The sequence below is a fragment of the Semicossyphus pulcher genome, unplaced genomic scaffold (genome assembly GCF_022749685.1).
Source record: "Semicossyphus pulcher isolate SPU_LCO1_2020_fin unplaced genomic scaffold, fSemPul1.0.p SCAF_18, whole genome shotgun sequence".
NCBI classification, from domain to species: domain Eukaryota; kingdom Metazoa; phylum Chordata; class Actinopteri; order Labriformes; family Labridae; genus Semicossyphus; species Semicossyphus pulcher.
The window spans coordinates 10,663,904-10,683,093 of record NW_027211691.1 but is presented as its reverse complement, the minus strand read 5'-3'; the positions used below and the strand labels follow the sequence as shown (position 1 = coordinate 10,683,093).

General features: G+C 42.6%; 1 protein-coding gene across 1 annotated transcript in view; it reads right to left on the bottom strand.

The window, feature by feature from the left end:
• The window catches only part of pola1 (polymerase (DNA directed), alpha 1), a 59,670-nt gene that overhangs the window by 24,756 nt on the left and 15,724 nt on the right, over nucleotides 1–19,190 (bottom strand). Inside the window, exons 27-34 of the mRNA XM_069667280.1 lie at nucleotides 12,971–13,003; nucleotides 11,370–11,462; nucleotides 11,080–11,285; nucleotides 10,835–10,967; nucleotides 10,548–10,679; nucleotides 10,271–10,445; nucleotides 9,594–9,775; nucleotides 3,795–3,926 (exon numbers count right to left, since the gene is read on the bottom strand). Of these exons, the coding sequence (XP_069523381.1) occupies nucleotides 3,795–3,926; nucleotides 9,594–9,775; nucleotides 10,271–10,445; nucleotides 10,548–10,679; nucleotides 10,835–10,967; nucleotides 11,080–11,285; nucleotides 11,370–11,462; nucleotides 12,971–13,003 (1,086 nt within the window). The remainder of the gene's footprint in view (nucleotides 1–3,794; nucleotides 3,927–9,593; nucleotides 9,776–10,270; nucleotides 10,446–10,547; nucleotides 10,680–10,834; nucleotides 10,968–11,079; nucleotides 11,286–11,369; nucleotides 11,463–12,970; nucleotides 13,004–19,190) is intronic.

Here is a 19,190-nt window from a genome sequence, read left to right as displayed (position 1 = left end):
CACACACACACAAACACACACAGAAGCACCAGAGAGAGCTCTAACTGGTTTTTGTGTTTCGACACTTCCAGCTCTAAAGTGAAAAGACCTAAAATCGGTCTACGCACGCACACTCGCACACACACGCACACACACACACAATGAATAGAGCTCAAACGGTTCCACTTTGTACCTCCTCCGCTTAATCAAAGCTTCTCTATTCAACAATTTGACCTTTTGTTCAAAACAGGATTATCACCTTCTCCGGTCTTCATTCACCCTTTTCTCTCCCTCCATCCCCCTTTCTTCTCTTGCCCCTCAGCCCGTTTCCAGGGGCGACCCACATGACGAGGGTAATTGCAATAATTTGTTAAATGCCATGGCAACGGTGGTTAGACGGGAGGGGTTAAAAAAAAAAGAAAAAAAGAAAAGGAAGAATTGGGTGGTTCAGGAAACAAGCGAATCTCTCATTTTGCCAGAGACAGCAGCGGGACGAGAGGAAAGGATGACAGCAGAGTGTGTGTGTGTGTTTATGTGTGTGCGTGTGTGTGTGTGTGTGAGAGAGAGTGAGGAGTGAACAAGTGTTTGCCCATTCTCAGGGTGCTTTATTGATAATGGTCGGGATGAGAGGGGGGGGGGCAGGAGGTAATTTCACTAATGATTAATGTCTCTGTGGTCCTGGCTTAAGACAGCGACACACATACACATATATTGGTGTACACACACACACACACACACACACACACAGAGGTGCAGAGCTTTCAGTCTATCTGGCCGGACAAACAGCTCTGTTTGAACTCTCCCTCGGCCTGAAAGGAATCCTTAATTACACAATATTACCCCTCTTCATTGCCTCGCTGTGTGTGCTGTGTCCACCGCTGTTCACTGTGTGTGTGTGTGTGTGTGTTGCTGTGTGAGGTGTAAGTATTCAGTGGTAGCAGCTGTTTCACACATCGTGACAAAGGGGTTGAGGGGGACTCGCTCCGCACACATTCACCAAACTAATTGATTTCTGTTCAGCACTGTGGGAGAGTAACTCACACACACACACACACACACACTCACACACTTTTACAGACAGTGCATTCCACTCACTGAAGCTCAAGGTGTTTGAAGCGACCAGGAGAGAGAGAGAGAGACCCTTACAAAAACAACACCATCCAGTTTTCTTCACTCTCAGGATACCGCACTGTAACAACTTGCTCTGTAAACTGATTCTAATCGCTCTAAAAGGAATTTAAAAGTTTGCAAATAATAAATCAAACATAAATAAGATTTGAGCCTGATTTAAACTTGGGTTAAATCTATGCCGAACCTGCTGGTGCTTCTGTGTCGTGCTGCATTTACAACGCATGAATCCTACTTGCCTTGGGGTTTCTATGCTGCTGTGTTGAGATTTTTTCGGGCTTGTTGGTGAGTATTTAAGAACTGTAATTAAGAGCCTCTTTAAGGTGATAATCTCGAAGATTGTTATTTAAATAAATGTCTGTTAAGTCACTATCTATCGCCGAATGAGGTAACACAATGGTGATTGAGCCTTTGCATTTACAGTAATACAGACTGGGTGTCTGGCAGAGGCCAGTTAGTAACGCATTTTCCATCACCTTCCATAGGCGGAGCTATGTGGCTGCTTCTGGTCTCTGCGAGTAAACAGTAATCTACTATGGCTGAACAAACAAAGAAAAGATGGATGACTACAGATACAACTTCAAAAATAAGTGAAAATCCAAAGAAAAAGAAAGAAATTCGACGCTCAGATGAAGGCAAACAGTCTAAGAAGGAAAGCGACCATCAAAGAGAACATCACTCTTGAGATCTTGAAGATTAAAACTTTAAGTAGGAGTTTATAATGTGCACACTTTTTTTCTGAAATGAGTGCATGGGCAATATAGCTGTAAACATTAGAGCATCAAGCACAGAGTCCTCCGCAATTTAGTTGAGATGCGACTGTAGTTGCATTTTCTGGGGAGGGTATCGTCGGGCTCGGGTCTGCAGCTTCAACGCAGATGTATAAATGAGTTTTTACACTGGATGGGAAACTTTTCAACATATCAGATGAAGGCCATTTTTTCTGAGATTTTAGCTAAAAAAATTAGGCAGGATTAGATTAAAACATGCATCAATCTTCTGGGACAAAGAGCAAACGTTCATGACGTGTGACTAGTGATAAGATCAATGTGTTAGTTTAACTGATTACAAGATAAGATGGGACAGGATCCAGGATCAAGGATCTCAAGTCCTGCTAGCAGCTTTATCAGGGCTGAATGCTAATGTTAGCATGCTAACATGTTGATGTGCCGTCGATCATGAATAATACTTTCAGCAGAGTTCTAAATGACTACAAACATTTATTGATGACACTGATTAGCTTTTCTGGGATCTGGTCAAAAGACAATGTTTTGAATAAGGCTTTTAAGAGTTACAGAATCACCTGTACCTGTGGTTGGACCAAAACTAACTACAAACGTGAAACTGATGTGACGATAGAGGAAACATTGTGATATTTGACTGAATAAATGAAGCTGTTGTTGCTCCTAGAGTCACTGACTGCCCAGTCATTAGGATCATCCTCTAGGAAGAATAAACTAATTTTGATGGCTGAATTTGTCTGGCAAGGTAGTAGCAGTTTGCAATGCATTGTTGGGGGTGGGCAGGTGCATTATGGGTAATGGTATCGGTTTGATGGCAGCCTGTGATACTCCACCCAACTTATTATTCTAATCAATAAGTGTTGATGTGACGTCTGAATGATGTGTTCAAATGTGTCGTAGTGTTTTTGCTAATTTAGCTAAAGATTTAATCAATTGCTCGACAAAAACAACAAAGATTTAGTTGTAGCATCTCTGGATTTATGTGTATTAAACATGAACTTGTCATATAGCAGTGTGCTTTTGCCTTTCTTGATATATATGTGGTCTTCAGCTCTGTAGATCTATAGATTTGAAAATGTAGCAATGAAGATAGCTAATGATACATATCTTCACATTTTAGATCAGAAGTAACTGACCCTGTAAGGCTAATAAGTGTTCTTTAAAGCCCTAAAGAGAAGCCCTGTATTAATGAGACAAATCTGCTCCATCTTTGAGCGGAAACACGTCTGACTGGATTTATTTTTAGCTTCTCAAATGAGCCATTTTTCCACTTAAATTCCTCCCTACCATCTAAAAAAAAAGTGCACGTTAAACTTGGTATTCAAACTAAAAATGGCCTATAAGTGTTTTTTCATGGATCATGCTCCCTCAAATCTCTCTGCTGCTTTTTCCATGTTGCGCTCTTTGGTTGTAAATGTCAGCACAGTGTCCTGCTGAGGTTTCCTTCATCTCTTGTTCCACATCTTTTCCACGGCTTCTCCCACCACAGCTGCATCTGTTGCATCCCATGTTGTGTTAAATACAGTCAAACCCAATTACAGCTGCTTTGCGGGACTATTTCATGCTATACGCCTCAGTTTCTCTCGAGCTTGTAATAAGATCGACACTGTGTGTGTATTTTCAATCAAATAAACACGTTAAACTTTGTGCAAGTTTAACTGAACTGTACACGCGGAGAAAGGGTTAAAAAACAAGTGGAGAGGGTAAAATATGAGAGACTCGAAAGCTGTCCAGCTGTGCTACTCTCACAAGTTGCTGCATTAGACACTGAATGAAAACTAAATTAAGTCCATTTGTGGCCCTGCAGGTGGTGAAGAAGTAAAGACATGAATGTTAGCGTGCTTGTGTTTTTAAGTGTGTGTGCAGCAGAGTTTTATGGAAGAATCAGCAGTTTGATTCTCACACACACACGAGTGTGCACACTGGGAATCTGGAAGTACTTACAGAGTAGTATTTTTTGATATGGCGACGGATGTCAAGAAGCAGTTTGTTGCTGATGTTGACAGGGTAGTCGATGGGGCGGCTCCCACAGGGGACGTGACAGCATTGCAGCAGGCTGGGCTCCATCTTTAATCCCTGAGGAGGAGAACATGTGCAATGACAATGGATTAATTTATATTTTATTTATATTCACACATAATCATTCGCCGTAGGGATGGGCATTTCAAGCTAAAGTACTATCAAATTTCACTGGGACAATTCTTAGAAGATCACCCCTGAAGAGCGGCTTAAAGTTAATTCAGGATCTAATAAACACTTTTCTTGTCTAGAAACGATACAAGTGAAAAGCTTAAAGTGTTTTATATTTACGGGGACAGTTGCAAAAACATCAGATGGACTGATTTTAATGACTCTGCCTCACTGGTATTTACGTCGCTTGTATTATTTGTGTGACATGAAACCACGCTTACACACATTTCCTGTCTCTGCTGGAGTGAGGGGAGTTCGTCTCAAAGCTCGGCGCTGTATTCAATCCATTCGCCTTAACGAAGGGCGCACCTTTCAGCTGTGAGTGTGACATCAGACCGAGTTCACTCCGCCACGGAGTGTGAGAAAGGCCCTCTGCATATACCTCTGTTTCCGAATCTCACAGCACCACGCCCGCTTTACCGTCACCTCGTATTAATGCTTTCTTCTTCTTTTGTTATTTGATGGCGGTTAGCAAACAGCTTTCAGATGCGCTACAGCCACTGTCTGGTGGTAGCACAAACTCACAACCAGGCGCTGGTAAAAACAATGGTATATGACTGTATATCTTCAAGATGAGACGATAGTCGCTTTTATTTTTTATAAATTGACTATTCAAATTTTCTAAATTCATGACCCACCCCTTGTAGCCGTCGATTAAAAAACTCTTTTCAAAAAATGTACATATATACATAAAAACATTTGTCTATCGTAAGGGTTTCAAACATCTTCACTTGAATGCAGTTTAAGTGCTGTTTGATAAGAAAGTCTTAAAAAACGGCAGGCATGTGAGGCTGACTCATTGGTATTAGAGAAATGACCCTCTCCTTGGAGGAAGGACTTCTGGTTGCAACGAGTTAAGAGATAAATAAGCTGTCTTCCTAGCTTGTAATGCATTTTCGCAAATCTGAAACTGCAGATTTTCTTAAGAGCACAATCTATGGGACCAGTATACGCACATTTACGATGTCAGATTGGGATGGAGGATGCTCTGACCATCTCCGTGGATCAGATTAAACCCCACCTCACCATCAGTCAGCTGAGTGTAGGTTAGGGAGGAGCAACTGGTTTGAACCGTGAGAGACTGTGTACAAGATCAATCAATATTGTGTCTCCACCCTCTGCGACAGTCTGCTCTCGTGTGATACACCCTAACCTTAACCATTGTTTAGAAGCACAGGTAACATGTTCTGTGATTAGCTGTTTCTAAGAGAAATGCACCTTGGGAGTTGTAGTTACAGGTTATTGCAGTTTATATATAATAAATCTAATTTAAGGACATAAAAAGGGTTTAAAATGGGAGAGTATGTGGGTCTTATGGATGTAAAGTGGAGCATTTATTCTACTCAGTGAGACCAGATTGCACAAACGGGTGGATTTTTAACCCTGTAATTACAAAAGCAGCTCCATAAATTAGCACCTAGACCAGTACATTTAAACCTGCACAGAGCACATGTCACAAGCGTAAAAGGGTTAGTGGTACGGGCTTAAAGCTCCCCTGGGTCCAGTCAATTTGAACAATATTGTAGCCTGAAGAAAACAGGTCAACGTGACCCCAGTAGCCCTGAATTGTCCACCTGACAGCAAGGCTTATAGTTAATGCAATAAAAAAGTAGCCGCAGTACATAACAATTACACTAAATATAACAGCTTTAAACACTCACTCCTTTAAACCTGAACTCCATTTAAGTGTCACATTGACAGCAGAAAAAAAAAAGGTTTCTGCAGAGAAGTCAGCGACACACAAGTAAGCTTGTGACACCCCCCCACCCAGCCACACAGGCTCTTTTTGTTTGCCTACATTGTTCCCGTTTCTGGAAAAAAAGAAAGCACCATTTTCTGCAAGTTCAAGTCATTTAACTTCTCTTATATGCAGCTAAACATATTAACCCTCTCTGTCCCAGTCCATCCTGCTCGGCCCTTCAGAGTTCCAGTACCTCTACCAGTGTCACAAATGCCTCTGATAGCGCCTGTAATGTAATACTGCCATCAGAGAGTTCAACCAGCGTAACTTATTAGCCCCCCAACATATTGAGTTGTTTCTTTTTCTCCAAACAGTAGCCTGGCTACACAGCAATAATGTAATAAAGCACTATAAAGACACAGTTTTAAACAATTTTCAAGTTGATATTAACAAAATAAAGTCAGGGTTTCTCCTGCACTCAAATCTAAACTTATCTAAAAAATAAAGCAAATTTGTTTACAGTGGTATTGGAAGGTTAACAGGTATCAGCCAATACTCCCATCTAGAGCTCCTTTTACACTGCTAGCATAAACGGCCAGTTCGCTGATTTCCAACCTCAGTCCTATCATGCTATTATGGGGAGCTAATGCAAGTATGGTAGGAAAAAAAAGTCGCCTCCGATGTCATGTCTCGTTCAAAATCGTCAGGTTTGAAATGTAGACTTCACTGAAGATTTTTTAGATGATCCACCCGTATGTTCGTCGTATTTCAGATTCTGTCCCGCTCTGAGCCATTGCCTGCAGTGAAATGGTAGTATTTAACTCCAGCGTCTGGGCCGCTCCTTTCAGAGGGAGGGGCGCAATGCACGCTGGGTGTTGTAGGAATGTAGAATGGGCGAAACCATGAGCTGTTTGTACAACTTTCTCCACAGCTTTGGCGCCAATTTCAAATATTATTGCTTCTATCGATTACAGAGAACACCAGCTTTGACTGACAGTGGCTTTTTCCAGGAGAGAACTGCTCCTTTAAGACACCTTGTCTTTATTGCAAAACTCCCAAAGGCGGTATGGTGGGGCGAAGTTGTCCCGCCTTTGAGCCGACATCGGAGGTAGTAACAGAGGTGAAAAAACAGAGGCAAAATGGTGCAAGTATAAACGGCGGAGCCCCGTCCCATATTTTGCTTCAGCAAGCTGGAACGGAATGTAAAAACACACACTGGGGCAGCTTCACGCCGGCATTGCTTGGTTTGCGTAGGAGCCACGTTATAGCGCTGTTGAGGAATCGCAATGTAAAAGGGGCTTAGGTTGCATTTGCAGGTTTTACTTTGTGTTTCTTTTATCTATGCATGAGACACTTTGTAACCAAGATTGTTTCGTATTAGAATGAAACTCAGACACCGGACACTGGACGGATCCTTGGTTAATTGTGCATAAAGCTAAGACTCCAGGCGATTGTAGCCGGGTGTGGGAATGGAAGCAAAGAGTTTTTTACCATGTGACAAAGTGGACAACATGTTTGTGAATTTAAGTTAAGTTGATCTGTTTTATGTTTATCTTATGGTCTGAATAATGGGTTGTTTATTACAAAGACAATGCTGGATAAATGGACCACAGCATCCGACATGGAAATACTCATGAGGACACTGGTTTTGTTGCTTCGGCCGGAAACACTGTCTTCCTTGGATACAAATTTGTCTTGTTTAAATTTAGGCACTACAATCGTTAAGAAAAATGTCATTGGAACATCTCTACTTCCTTTCCTCTTCTTATTGCTCGTCTGTTCTGGATGAAAGCATCCTCCCTTCTTCGCTCTACGAGATCTCTCCTCCCCTCCTGCTCTTTTATCACATGTGTTTCATTCCAAACTTCATTTGATAACAGACCTCTCCCTCCCAAACAAGTTCTAACTGGATTATAATTAAACAACACTAAGTTATTTTATTGCTAAACTATTTCATGAAACTACAAAAAGAGACAAAGTGTTTTTTGTGTTTGTTTTGAGTTGTGAGGAAAAAGATATCTCGCAGCTTCATCACTCCTCGACCGACTGTCGTCTGTTACCACCTCATGTCTGCACTTTTGAGCCTTTCAACAAAACAGCTTTATAAACATTTGAAATGTCAAGTGTCCACCTGAGCAGCTTAACAGCGCTTTGATTGAACTGCCTGATGTGGGATATTAAACGCTCTGTTACAACTCAGGAAAACCCCTGCAGCTCCGTCCAGCTTTTTTATCCCTCCACATTTAATCTTTTCATTCCCTTCTGCTGCTGCCCCCGTCAAACAACTTTCCTCCTCTGTCTGTCCTCCATCATCCATCACCGCCTCCTCCTACCATCTCTGGCTCGGTGTCAGTGGCGGAGTCAAGGCCCATCTGTCCTCCCCTCTCACTGAGCTGTTAGACCATGTTCACCACCCTAATTAACTTCCTGTCTTATCTGTGTGTGTGTGCGTGCAAGGCTCTGACGCATGGTGGGAAATTAACACCAGTTAACACCAATAATCAGCCGAAAGTTTTGAATCACTCTGATAGATCCAACATTTCCTGTTTGAACATCAAAGTAAGGGTTTTCTTTCCTGTGCGAGTGCGTCTACCTCCTTATAAAGCATGTCAGCGTATCTGCTGAAGTATGTAATGTTATCAACCGTTCGAAGGATGTGTGTAAAACACTCCTTTTTTAATTTAATGTAAGTTCTCTCCGCCAGCAGAGGACAGACGGTTGTCAGTTTTATTGGCGTCTTTCAGACAAGAAAAGGCTGCGTGCCCTGCTCCTCATTAGAAGCCGATAACACACACACACACACACACACAAGCACACTCGACCTTGGCCTGACAAATGGCAGGAGCTCAGTGTGTGTGTGTGTGTGGGTCCACAGAGCAGCAGGGGTTAAGGGAAGGCTTTTCAAGTTGTGGAGTCCAAACTATGCCAATGAAAACAGAGTCCGTATTGGAGCCAGGCAGCTGTCTAAAAATACAGGCAGAGACACAATATGGAGGATGACTAAAGCATGAATCCTTCACAGGAAGTTTGACTCTCAGGGTCTTTATCCACGTCTCCACTGATTAATCCAATGAAAGACTAGTTTTCTTTTTCATTTTAGTCTTTCTTGGCACATCTGCGATTTTAACACATCAATTTGTTCTTTTGCTTCAGCCTAAGATACATAGGTTTGATATAAACCGACTTTATTATGTACACTCTGCTAACAGTAACACAGCTTCTTATGCAGATGATCAGCTGGTGCCGTTTTAAAAGCGTTTCCCTTTAGATGGTGTAGATGATTATTCCTCTTGGACAAAAAAGCTCTTTGCAGAGATCAAAATAAAAAAAACCTTTCAAACTTCTAAAAGGCCCAAGAATAAGTCTTTTAGATCAATGACTGTATATAAAGACAGCGCCTCTCCTTTTACTCTAATTTTACTTATTTGAAGCCGAAATACCCCCGAGACAGGCGCTGCCATCTTGTGCGCCACTCTGCTAATCTGGAACAGATCGGCTGCAGGAGCCGTATTAGAGCTGTCAATCATCCTTTTTACAGCATCAAATAACTAATTAAAAATAACACTTGGATGTAAATCAGCATGATAATAACTAGCTATACTGACAGAAACCATGTTTGAGAAAAATGTATTTAGTGTGTATTTTGATTTTATAGTTTGACTGATGTCCCATCTGTTAACATGGAGGAGGCGGGCTTTATGACCTATAGCCAGTCAGCAGGGGGCGATAGAGAGGGTTTGTCTTCACTTTTAGGGAGCTGTCATGTCGTCTATCTTTTTATGCAGTCTGTGTTTTAGACTATCTATGAGAATGAGAATCATATATAAACACAGCAGAATATTGATAAAGGACTTTTGTGTTCATCTACTCACAGCTCCTTCAAAGACGCTGTCGTAGATGTTGTCGGTGCCACACTGAGGGCAGGGGAAGGTGAACCTCTCACAGTCTTTGTAGCGTTCCTCGTCGGTCAGCTGGACTGGAGCTCCCAGCGTGCTGTCGGCTTCTTCCTCCCTCTGGTACTGCTGGTGAGCCCGGAACTGACCCGGGTCCAGACCTGACGAGGGCAAAAGATTGCTTTATTGTGTTTCATTTCTCTTTTCAGCATTAATCTAGAATAATAAGAACAAATATTTAAACTAGACTTGGCAAAGCAGGCTAAACACTTAATTTTACGACTATTAGCCAACAATGAAACGTCTATTTTGTGCTTTTATACGTCTGTTGTGATATTAGGTGTGACAGCTTTTCTATGTTTGGCTGCCTCAGCTGTCAACAGACCATAAAACAGGACTAACATGACTGATGCTAACACATACATAAAGAGGGATTAGTGCCATCACTCAAAGTAAGCTGTGTCCCACAAATACCTCAAGGCCGGTGTGTATTTATAAAACCGTTCGTCCTTAAACTGCAATTGAGAATTCTTATACGTCACTTAATGCAGACGATTAATCAAGTTAATGTCGACAACACCAATTAAATTAATTAAAGCTACTTTCAGTTTGTGTTGATCTTGAGTCGAGTCTTCTACAGTCTTTCATTAACTTACCCAGCCACGTGGCTATGAGCACGCTGTCGATGCCCTCGATGGGGTCACAGATTCGGGACACCACAGGGTGGACCTGCTGGGCGAGGTAGTATTGAGTGTCCAGGCTGAGGTTCTCCTGCTTCTGGAGCTGCTCGAGAGCGTAGGCTCTCTGACTGGCTGCCAGCGTGGAGCCGTCCTGCGGTAGTCAGAAAAGAGGTTCAGTCGTTTGAGTACTTTAGATGATGTAGCCAAAAATATAGAAAAGCATAAGATGTTTTTGTTTCCATCATATGCACACCTTGCAGATGATGTAAGAGACTGTATCACCAGCTTTGACCCGGTGACCGCCCTGGGTGTTGATCCACAGAGCCACGTGGACGTGAGGGAGGCTCTTCTTGTCTGGATAGTCCTGAGGGTCTTTAGTCAGAGCCTGGAGGAAAGAGGGTAACCATGAACACACAGGTAATAGCAAATACAAACTGTGAACCGCAGGTGCAAGTGAAGGCAACTGAGGATGAACACAACCCAGCCAACTACAATTCAGGGCTTTTCTTTTGAGGAGTAAAAACACAGGCTTGTCCTCACCTTGTGTATCTCATACTGGTTGAGCGGTATGTCTCCAGCTGCTACTTTCTCTCCCACCTCCACCAGGTGTTTCTGGATGTTCTCCACAATGACGTCACGATTCTGGTCCGACAAGATTTGACCGATCACGTAGCTGCAAGATCAGAGGAGAGGAATTGTAAGACATTGATGTGGTAACACTAGCAAGGGAAAATAAATCTCACTGAAGCTTTCAGTCAAAAGTGCGCTTGGTTAAACTAACATACTTTCCGCACTCCTTGGCCAGGCCACACCAATCTCTGCGGACGATGTCCAAGCCTTTAAGCTCCTGCTTGACGCTGTATCGTCCTTCGCCGTGGTTCTCCACCACCAAGGCAGCGTACTTCTTCTTTTTTAGCAGCAACAGTGACTTAAACACTCCGTCGATGTCGATCTCCAGCAGTTTGTAGAGCTTGTTTACTTCTGCCTTCACCTGGGAATCATGAACACATGTGCATTAAGTTAAACATGTATGAATTAACTAAAGAGAAGGATGACATTAATTCTCTTCACCAACCTTGTTGCCCAGTTTGAAGACTTCCTCCAGAGCCCTGCTGTTGGTGTTGATCATGATGGAGTCGGTGTCTCCGTAGATGACTTCCAGGTTCATCTGAATCACACAAGAGGAAAATAAAACAACAAATATTGTTATGGAAGTCAGCAAAGACAATTGTTATCTTCAATTAGGCCCGAAAAAGGAATCAATTGCACAGGAATTTTTTTTGTTTTTTTGTCAATTTCTAATAAAAAATAATGGTCTCAATACAGTTTGCTTTAACTGAAATCATCAACCACCTAAGCAGAAGTTCAACAAATCAAATAACCCACAGTTCAGGACGATGATATTTTGTCCCACCCCTATTACAAGCTGCCATGCGTTTTACCCTTTTTTTTTTCTTTTTTTTTATCACTATGGAATCACATTTCTATTTGTCGTCTTTCAATAGCAGTATTTTTATCATTCTCTTCCTATTGTTCTAATTATTTCATGGCATTGCAATACTACTTTACATTACTGTATAATGTGTGCATATTATCTGATTGACAGTTGGGCACTTTACGTAGCAGCCTCTGCCATCAGTGTATGAATGGGTGAATGTGATATGTAGTGTAAAAGCAGCTTTGAGTGGTTGCAAAGACTAGAAAAGCGCTATATAAGTACAGTCCATTTACCATTACACATACATTACATACAAACACAAAATTATGAACCCTAATATTATCTGTATATAAATCATTTTATTTTCCTTAAAACAGGATCTCTCTCTATGAATAGTAAAACCAGAGAAAAACATATTATTACAGTGGTCTCTGAATGTTTTCCAGAGCTGTAAACAGTTCATATAACATTATGGCTGCTAGAGTGTCACTACTGGAGTCTTTGTTATACACCAAACTTTACGGTAAATGAAATTAACCACATTTTTATAAGACGAACTTTTAACACATTTTGTTTTTCATCTAAAAAGTGGGCTGCGTCTTATATACCATCGCGACCAATATACAGTATAAAGAGAAGCGTAAGAGAGGTATGTTATTGTGTTACGGTATTTTACCCAGGTGATGGCGCTATTCGGCTGTTAAGTGGCGAGGTCACGTCTCCGCTTTAAACGCTTTCTGGGTGCGAGCCGCTACAACGTCTAATATATACAACATGCCGCAGTGCTGTTTTTTTGCTGTTTTAAGCGTTGGCTGCCAGCGAACGCTAGCTACAACACTGGTAGCTAGCAGGATTGCAAACTTGACATGGCGAAAACAGATGGTTGGCTGTAATTTGTTTGTTTTGTCGTAAGTCTTATATTCTGGATTTTACAGTAAAGTTGTCTCTTGTGTTGTATGCAGCTCTCTTTTTCTTATTCTATTCTTTGTTTATTTCGTCTAAATAGCTTTTGTCTTGCCTGTTAGTAACCGTGCTACCTGAAATTGTTCATGTCCCCCAAATCATTAATAACATCTCATCTGAAATAATTTATGGATAATGAGTGGTTATTGTCATATTTACCTACATAGAGATACCTGACAAATTATCCTGATATAATAATTTATTCTTATTTTTTCTTGACTATATCTAGATAACATTGAATGGTCAGTACAAACAGAGACTTTTTAGTTACCCACCTTCTGCACCATGTCTTTGGTGTGCATCAGAATCTGAAGGAGAAGCAGACACAACAGTATGAATGAGACGGACACAAACAACTGAAAGCTTTACAACACGCAGCATTTCAGCACAGTAAACAAACATATCAGTCAGGAACAAACAACCATTTAACATTAAGTTTCTCTGTTATTTATTCGGTGCAAGTCTGTGTGTGTGTGCATTTGTGTGGACATGGAGCAGAGCAGGTGACTTGCTTTTAAATGGGGGATAATTGGCTAAGAGGGCAATTATGAGAGCGTGCTGTGACAGGCGTCTTTTCAACCCACACACATCCCAGCCGGGCAACACACACGCACCTTAATGACTCGTAATGGCCTTCATCGCCCGCAGAGTGAGTGACGGACAAATAAGAGAATTCTGTTAACGCAGGTTGTCCACTGTGTGTGCGTGTGTGCGTGTGTGTGTGTGTGTGTGAGGGAGAGAGCTGAGCAGCAGAGGGATCCCAACAGGTGGGGGCCCAGAGGAGGGGAGGGCAGGGTGAGGGAGGGGAGGGCTCCGGGTGGCTAATCTGGGGGGTCGGAGGGACGGAACGCAGTGTGACCTGTCACCAGCAATCTGCTCCTCAATCAACCACGGCTGCATATATACACACCCCCGACTCACACCGCGCTCCGTGTGGGGACAAGGACGTGGCTATTTCAGAGTGTGAGGAAGGGGCGGGGTCGGGCTGCGGCACGGCGAGTGGGAGGGGGCTGTTCCACTCCCTGAAACCAGAGCGGGACTTAAGCATGCTTTATGGGCTGCTACATACCGGTGTACCGCGGGGGGAGTTTGAGTCTTTCACAGAACAGCCTCCTCCATTAGGGACTGCAGTCAAGGTCAAGGTCTTACCACAAACACACACATAAACACACATCTCGGACGAAGCACACACACGCACGCTAAATGTTGCTGCTGAGCTTTAATGCAGACGAAATGACTAAAATGAAGAGAAGATGAAATACGCCTTTAGATTGAGCGTACAGGTAGATACATCCTCAGAGCACCTCTGCTTCTAGAGCGTCTTCAATTCAAGTTTTTCTTCTAGGTTAAAATGTTCATCAGAGAAGCCTTCAGTGAGTGAAGAGTTATTATGTAACAAAGGAAAAGAAGTTCAAGAATTGCCCAAAAGTAGACATGTACTTGGTCAGTACGCACCGAGTCAAATATTGAAAACACATCGGAAAACATTTTGTCCATGAGACGTATTAGGGCTGAACAACTGATTCAAATTTGATTGAAATCGCAATATGGCCTACTACCATTTTCAAATCACAGGAGGTGCTGAATTTCTTAAAGGTACAGTGTGCGTCAAAATACAGTTTTAATTTAAGTAGTGTGCTGCAGAGATGTCCTGGCCTACACATCACATACACAGATCTAAGTATCAAATACAGATGGTACCGATCCCCGCAAAAATCACGTTTTTTTTATGAAAATGAGAATAATGATTCTTCAATCATTCCCTTCAGTATGGCATCATATTGAAATTGAAGTACAAGTCAAAACAATCGCAATTAGATATTTTTTCCTAAACCGTATTAAATGCTACAAGTACTTAAACTTATACCCCTTTCCCACCAAAATGAGCGCGTTGACGCAGGTTTTTCAGACTCGGGAAGACCCGCTCATAGATGCAGATTGTCTGTTTTCCCATTGCCAGTGAAGCATACTCCTTTCGGTTTCTTTTCTGCTGTGTCACCGTCTGACGTCGCAAACGCGCCCGAAACAAGGTTAGTAAACAGATGTTACAGTGGTTAGGTCTTTACTGTATCGATTACTCATTCAATCTGTTTATCAAATGTGCTGCCAACAAATTTGCAACGATGTTCGAGCGCTGCTCGGACGGAGACGGGCGGATTTTGTAGTTGAGTTGACAAAAAGTCGCAGAAGTAACAGACGGAGCATAGCATCGTGCTGGAAAGGGGGCGGAGATTAGCGTGTCGACCTGGGTTTTGTGTTCCCATCACTGCCGATCGGAGCCGAGGTGACAATCACCCGGGTCTACTGCAGAGTCATTTGACCCCCGTCTGAATGCCTTTCACACTTAGCAAAAAAGCCGTGTGTTAGTGGGTTTTTTGACAAGTGGGAAAGCGGCTTAAGAGTTGCTGCTGTCTAAAGTAGAGCAGGATGTACCACACAAAGGTTGCAGAAATGTCAGGGTTGGGAATCTGGGCATAGATACAGAGGTCAGGATGATTGGGTAAGGGGACGTCTTCTTTGTGGCGGGTAAAGAGATATACTTTCAGCTACTGAGATTTCAGCTACATGTTATCACAGTCAAGTACAACAACCAGGATACAACTAATTGCCAATATCAAGGTTGTTTTTGAGCTGTTAGCCTTAAAATAATAGGCGCCGGTTTAGCTCAGCGGTTGAATCGCGCGTCACACGTAGAGGCTTCCATTGACTTTGATAGCTCTGAATAAATAATGCAGCAGAGTGCGGCTAAAAAGCTCTCAACATTTGCCACATTGTAATGTCAAACAGGAAGTAGTGATTGCCTCTTGATCACCACAATAAAAGACAATTTTCCCGTGGGAATTTTCCAGATTTAGAAAATAAAACCAGACTTTCTACATTTTATTGTCTGATCATCAACAACAGGTTTCCACCAACACAGCCACTTGTGTTGTTTAGACGCAAGACTGCTTCCATCTTATACATGTAATAAAAGGAGAGCTACCTTAGTAGACAGTTGACAAACTCATATCATTAATAGCCTGTATTAGAAGCTCTTCAGTAACACTTTGCAACAGGTTAAAACAGCAGAAGAGAAGCCCTGGACGTGGAGAGAGCCAGAAGCGGACTCTTGATTGATCGCAGAACAGACAGAAGGAAAGGGCAGAGAAGTGATGAAGAGAGAGATGTGGGAACGACAGACACGGAGCTAAAGCAAAGTGAGGCGAGAGTAGGGGGGGGAGAGAGGGGGGGAGACGGGCGAGGTGAGAATGTGTTGATGTAATTGATGTGCGGACTCATTTAGACGGGTTTTCCATATGCTGTCACTTCCAGCAGGACAGGCTGCTTTAAGGAATGAACCGTGTGAAAGACAAGTCGTTTGACCATGATGCAATGTGTGCAACTGACGGCTGTGTGTGTGTGAGCACATATCTGCACACACATACTATAGGGGCCAATGCAAACACACGGCGGCAGGGGGTAAAAAAGAGTGTGTATGTCTTCCCTCTGATGAGTGCACTCGTCAGCACCGTGCATGCCGCTCATACTGGGGCAAACAACTGAAAAAGCTCGTCGGAGGACTCGGATTACTTTCACATCAAGCAGATTCTGTGAAGGGATTCATGTAGAGCTGCAGCTACAGTGACTAGTTTAGTGACCTCAAATTAATCCTGAACCTTTCTGATAATTGTTTTCTCAGGCTATTAATGATATTTTAGCCAAAACAGCCTCTATGATACCAAACTGAACACCTATAAACATCACCATAACAGACCAAACGATCCACTGATTTCCAATCATCTTAAAGTTTTGAAGCTTCTTCATTACGGGGAGGCAAGAGTCAGAGTAATCTCGTCTTCTCTTCTTCTTTTGCTCATCCAGTTTCGACGTCTACATAATCTGATGAAATCTTACAATAACCTCTTTTTTCACATCGTTAAACGTCAGTCAACTTTCCAGGGTCCTCGCCTCGTTTTCCTCTCAGCTCCATGTTGTTAATAAAGTGTAATTAGACTGGACAGTAATTGAGCAGCTTACTGGCAAGAGCATAATGAAGGAGCAGAAATTAGAAAGGACATTTTTTTTTTTTTTTTTTTTTTTTTTTACAGTGGTGATCTCAAAGAGGCACCTATGGCGATAAACGGTAACTGTGGGAGCACGCTTCCCAGATATCTAAACAGTGTCGCATGTGTGACGACCACGGTTGGCTCCGGTTGATTTTCCTCACTGACGGTCGGGTTCCTTTTTAGGCTGTTTGCCTTCATCTGAGCGTCGAATTTGTTTCATGAGGGCCCGAGCACCAACAGGTGCGACCAATATACCAGTATAAAATGCTGAGAGAGGTATGTTAGGCTGCCAGATACGGCTAGCTACAGCACTGGTAGCTAGCAGGATTGCAAGCTCGACACGGTGAAAACAGATGGAATAGATTTTAAATAATTAAATAAATTGAAAGAGTGTTGAAATAACTTGAATACACACCTTTAATAATATATAGCTATAGAAAACCTTTTCCCCTCTGAGAAATAGACAGACTGCGACTTATATTTCGGATTTTATGGTTTGTACGCACATAGCTGAATTAAATCTTTTGTAGAAGGGAGGGATGAAGTTTGCACCTTCTCTACAAGTTTAATTTGCTAACTAATCTTTGAAAACAAGTTGCAACAACTAAGGTCAAGACAGGGGCAAACATTCTCCAAGGCTGCCTTACAGTTCAGTTACGAACACACTAAAAGCTGTGAGCGCAAAGTCGAACTGTCCGACATTCAGCATCATTATTTTCAGGATGATCCCACGTGAAGAAGCTTCTTAGACAGTTTGAATTCATGCTGAAATAACAGATCTACAAATGTAAAACCGGACTGTTTTGCCGAGCTTGTTTCACACCAGCTTAAACATAAAACCTGAAACAAGTTGTAGTTTGTGAAGTTTGTCAAAATGGGCGTTAAGTAGGTCGACTAAATTATAAAGACTTTTTAGATTTTAAATAAACTTGCACCTTTTTCAGACCGACAGTGTGAATCTGGCAGCGGCACATTCGAGCGCCGAAAATGTGTTGCTGTAACTTTCCCATCTTTCACAGGTGACATTCTTCCCTTTGTGCTCCCCGTTTTTTAAAGACATAATGTACCCAACAATCCGCCTCGGGACTGGAGGAAGCAGACTCGGGGGCACCTGACCCTGCCAATGTTGCTAAAAGATGTAGTTGGGTTAAGTGGTGCAACAGAAGTCTGTAACACTCAGAGCTGCCACAAAGCGACCGAGGGAGACAACTACAGCGGCAAGATAAATAACAAGTCTGGTCCAGCTGACAAGTGCAGTTAAATCAATCAAGATTCAGCTTTTTAATACCCAGTCCTGCAAAATGCACCCTCGCCCACTCATATGTCAAACTAATACCTTTTAATTTACTAACTCTGCCTCGTGTCTTTGCATGTGCACCGGCGTCCCTGCAGATCAGTTGTACCCATTAGCTTGCAGCCTGTCATGCTAATGGATGAGTGGCTCAGCCTTGTTGTGATACCTGCCTTTTCCCAGCTGTTGCTCTGCCACTTGTTGGCCTGATCTATTAGGGATTTATGACTCTTGTTGTCATGTTGCTCTCATTAATACCTTTAATCCACCTCCCCCTCCTATTCCACCCCTAAAGATAAAGAGTCTTAACTGGTCTGCATTGGTTGAGTGACAAATAAGTGAAAGGAAGCAATGAAAATAAAACAGACAGATAATTAGACAAAAGAGCAAGACGTTTAGAGGAATATAAAGAGCACACACACATGTGTCACACAGCCCTGCACTGATACGAAGATCAGAGGCATCATGTTAAAGCTCAGAGCGGCAGAGGGCCCTTGTAAAAAGAGCCTGGGGCACCAGTGACGATTGTTTTGAAAAGCACTCAGCTGAAAAGCATTTTGGGATGACAGTCGACCGACTGAAATAGCACCTGTGGAGGAACACACCACTGTCAGAGCTTGGGGGGTGGTGGTGGTGGTGGCAGGAGTAACACGTGCACACACACACAAACACGTAGACCCTCACACACAAAGATGCATTAAAGATTTATAGCCTCTCTTCTGCTGGTGTGAGCGCTCATGTGCACACACCTCCACACACACACCCACAGAGACTGAAAATCTGTCTTTCACCAAAATGATTTCACTTGCATGCAAGAATGCATGAGTAAAGGCACACACACACACACACACACACACACACACACACACACACACACACACACACACACACACACACACACACACACACACACACACACACACACACACACACACACACACACACACACACACACACACACACACACACACACACACACACCTGTCCTGGCAGATGCCATAGTTGTGTTCTCATGTCTGCTGCTGGGAGGGTCAATCTGCTGTAAAGCTGCGTCTGATTTAATACAACCGGCTGAGATCACAAACGCCGGCGTTCACCGAAAATAACTCGACAATGACAACAATCCTCCCACCGTCCGGTCAATTAAAAATATGTACT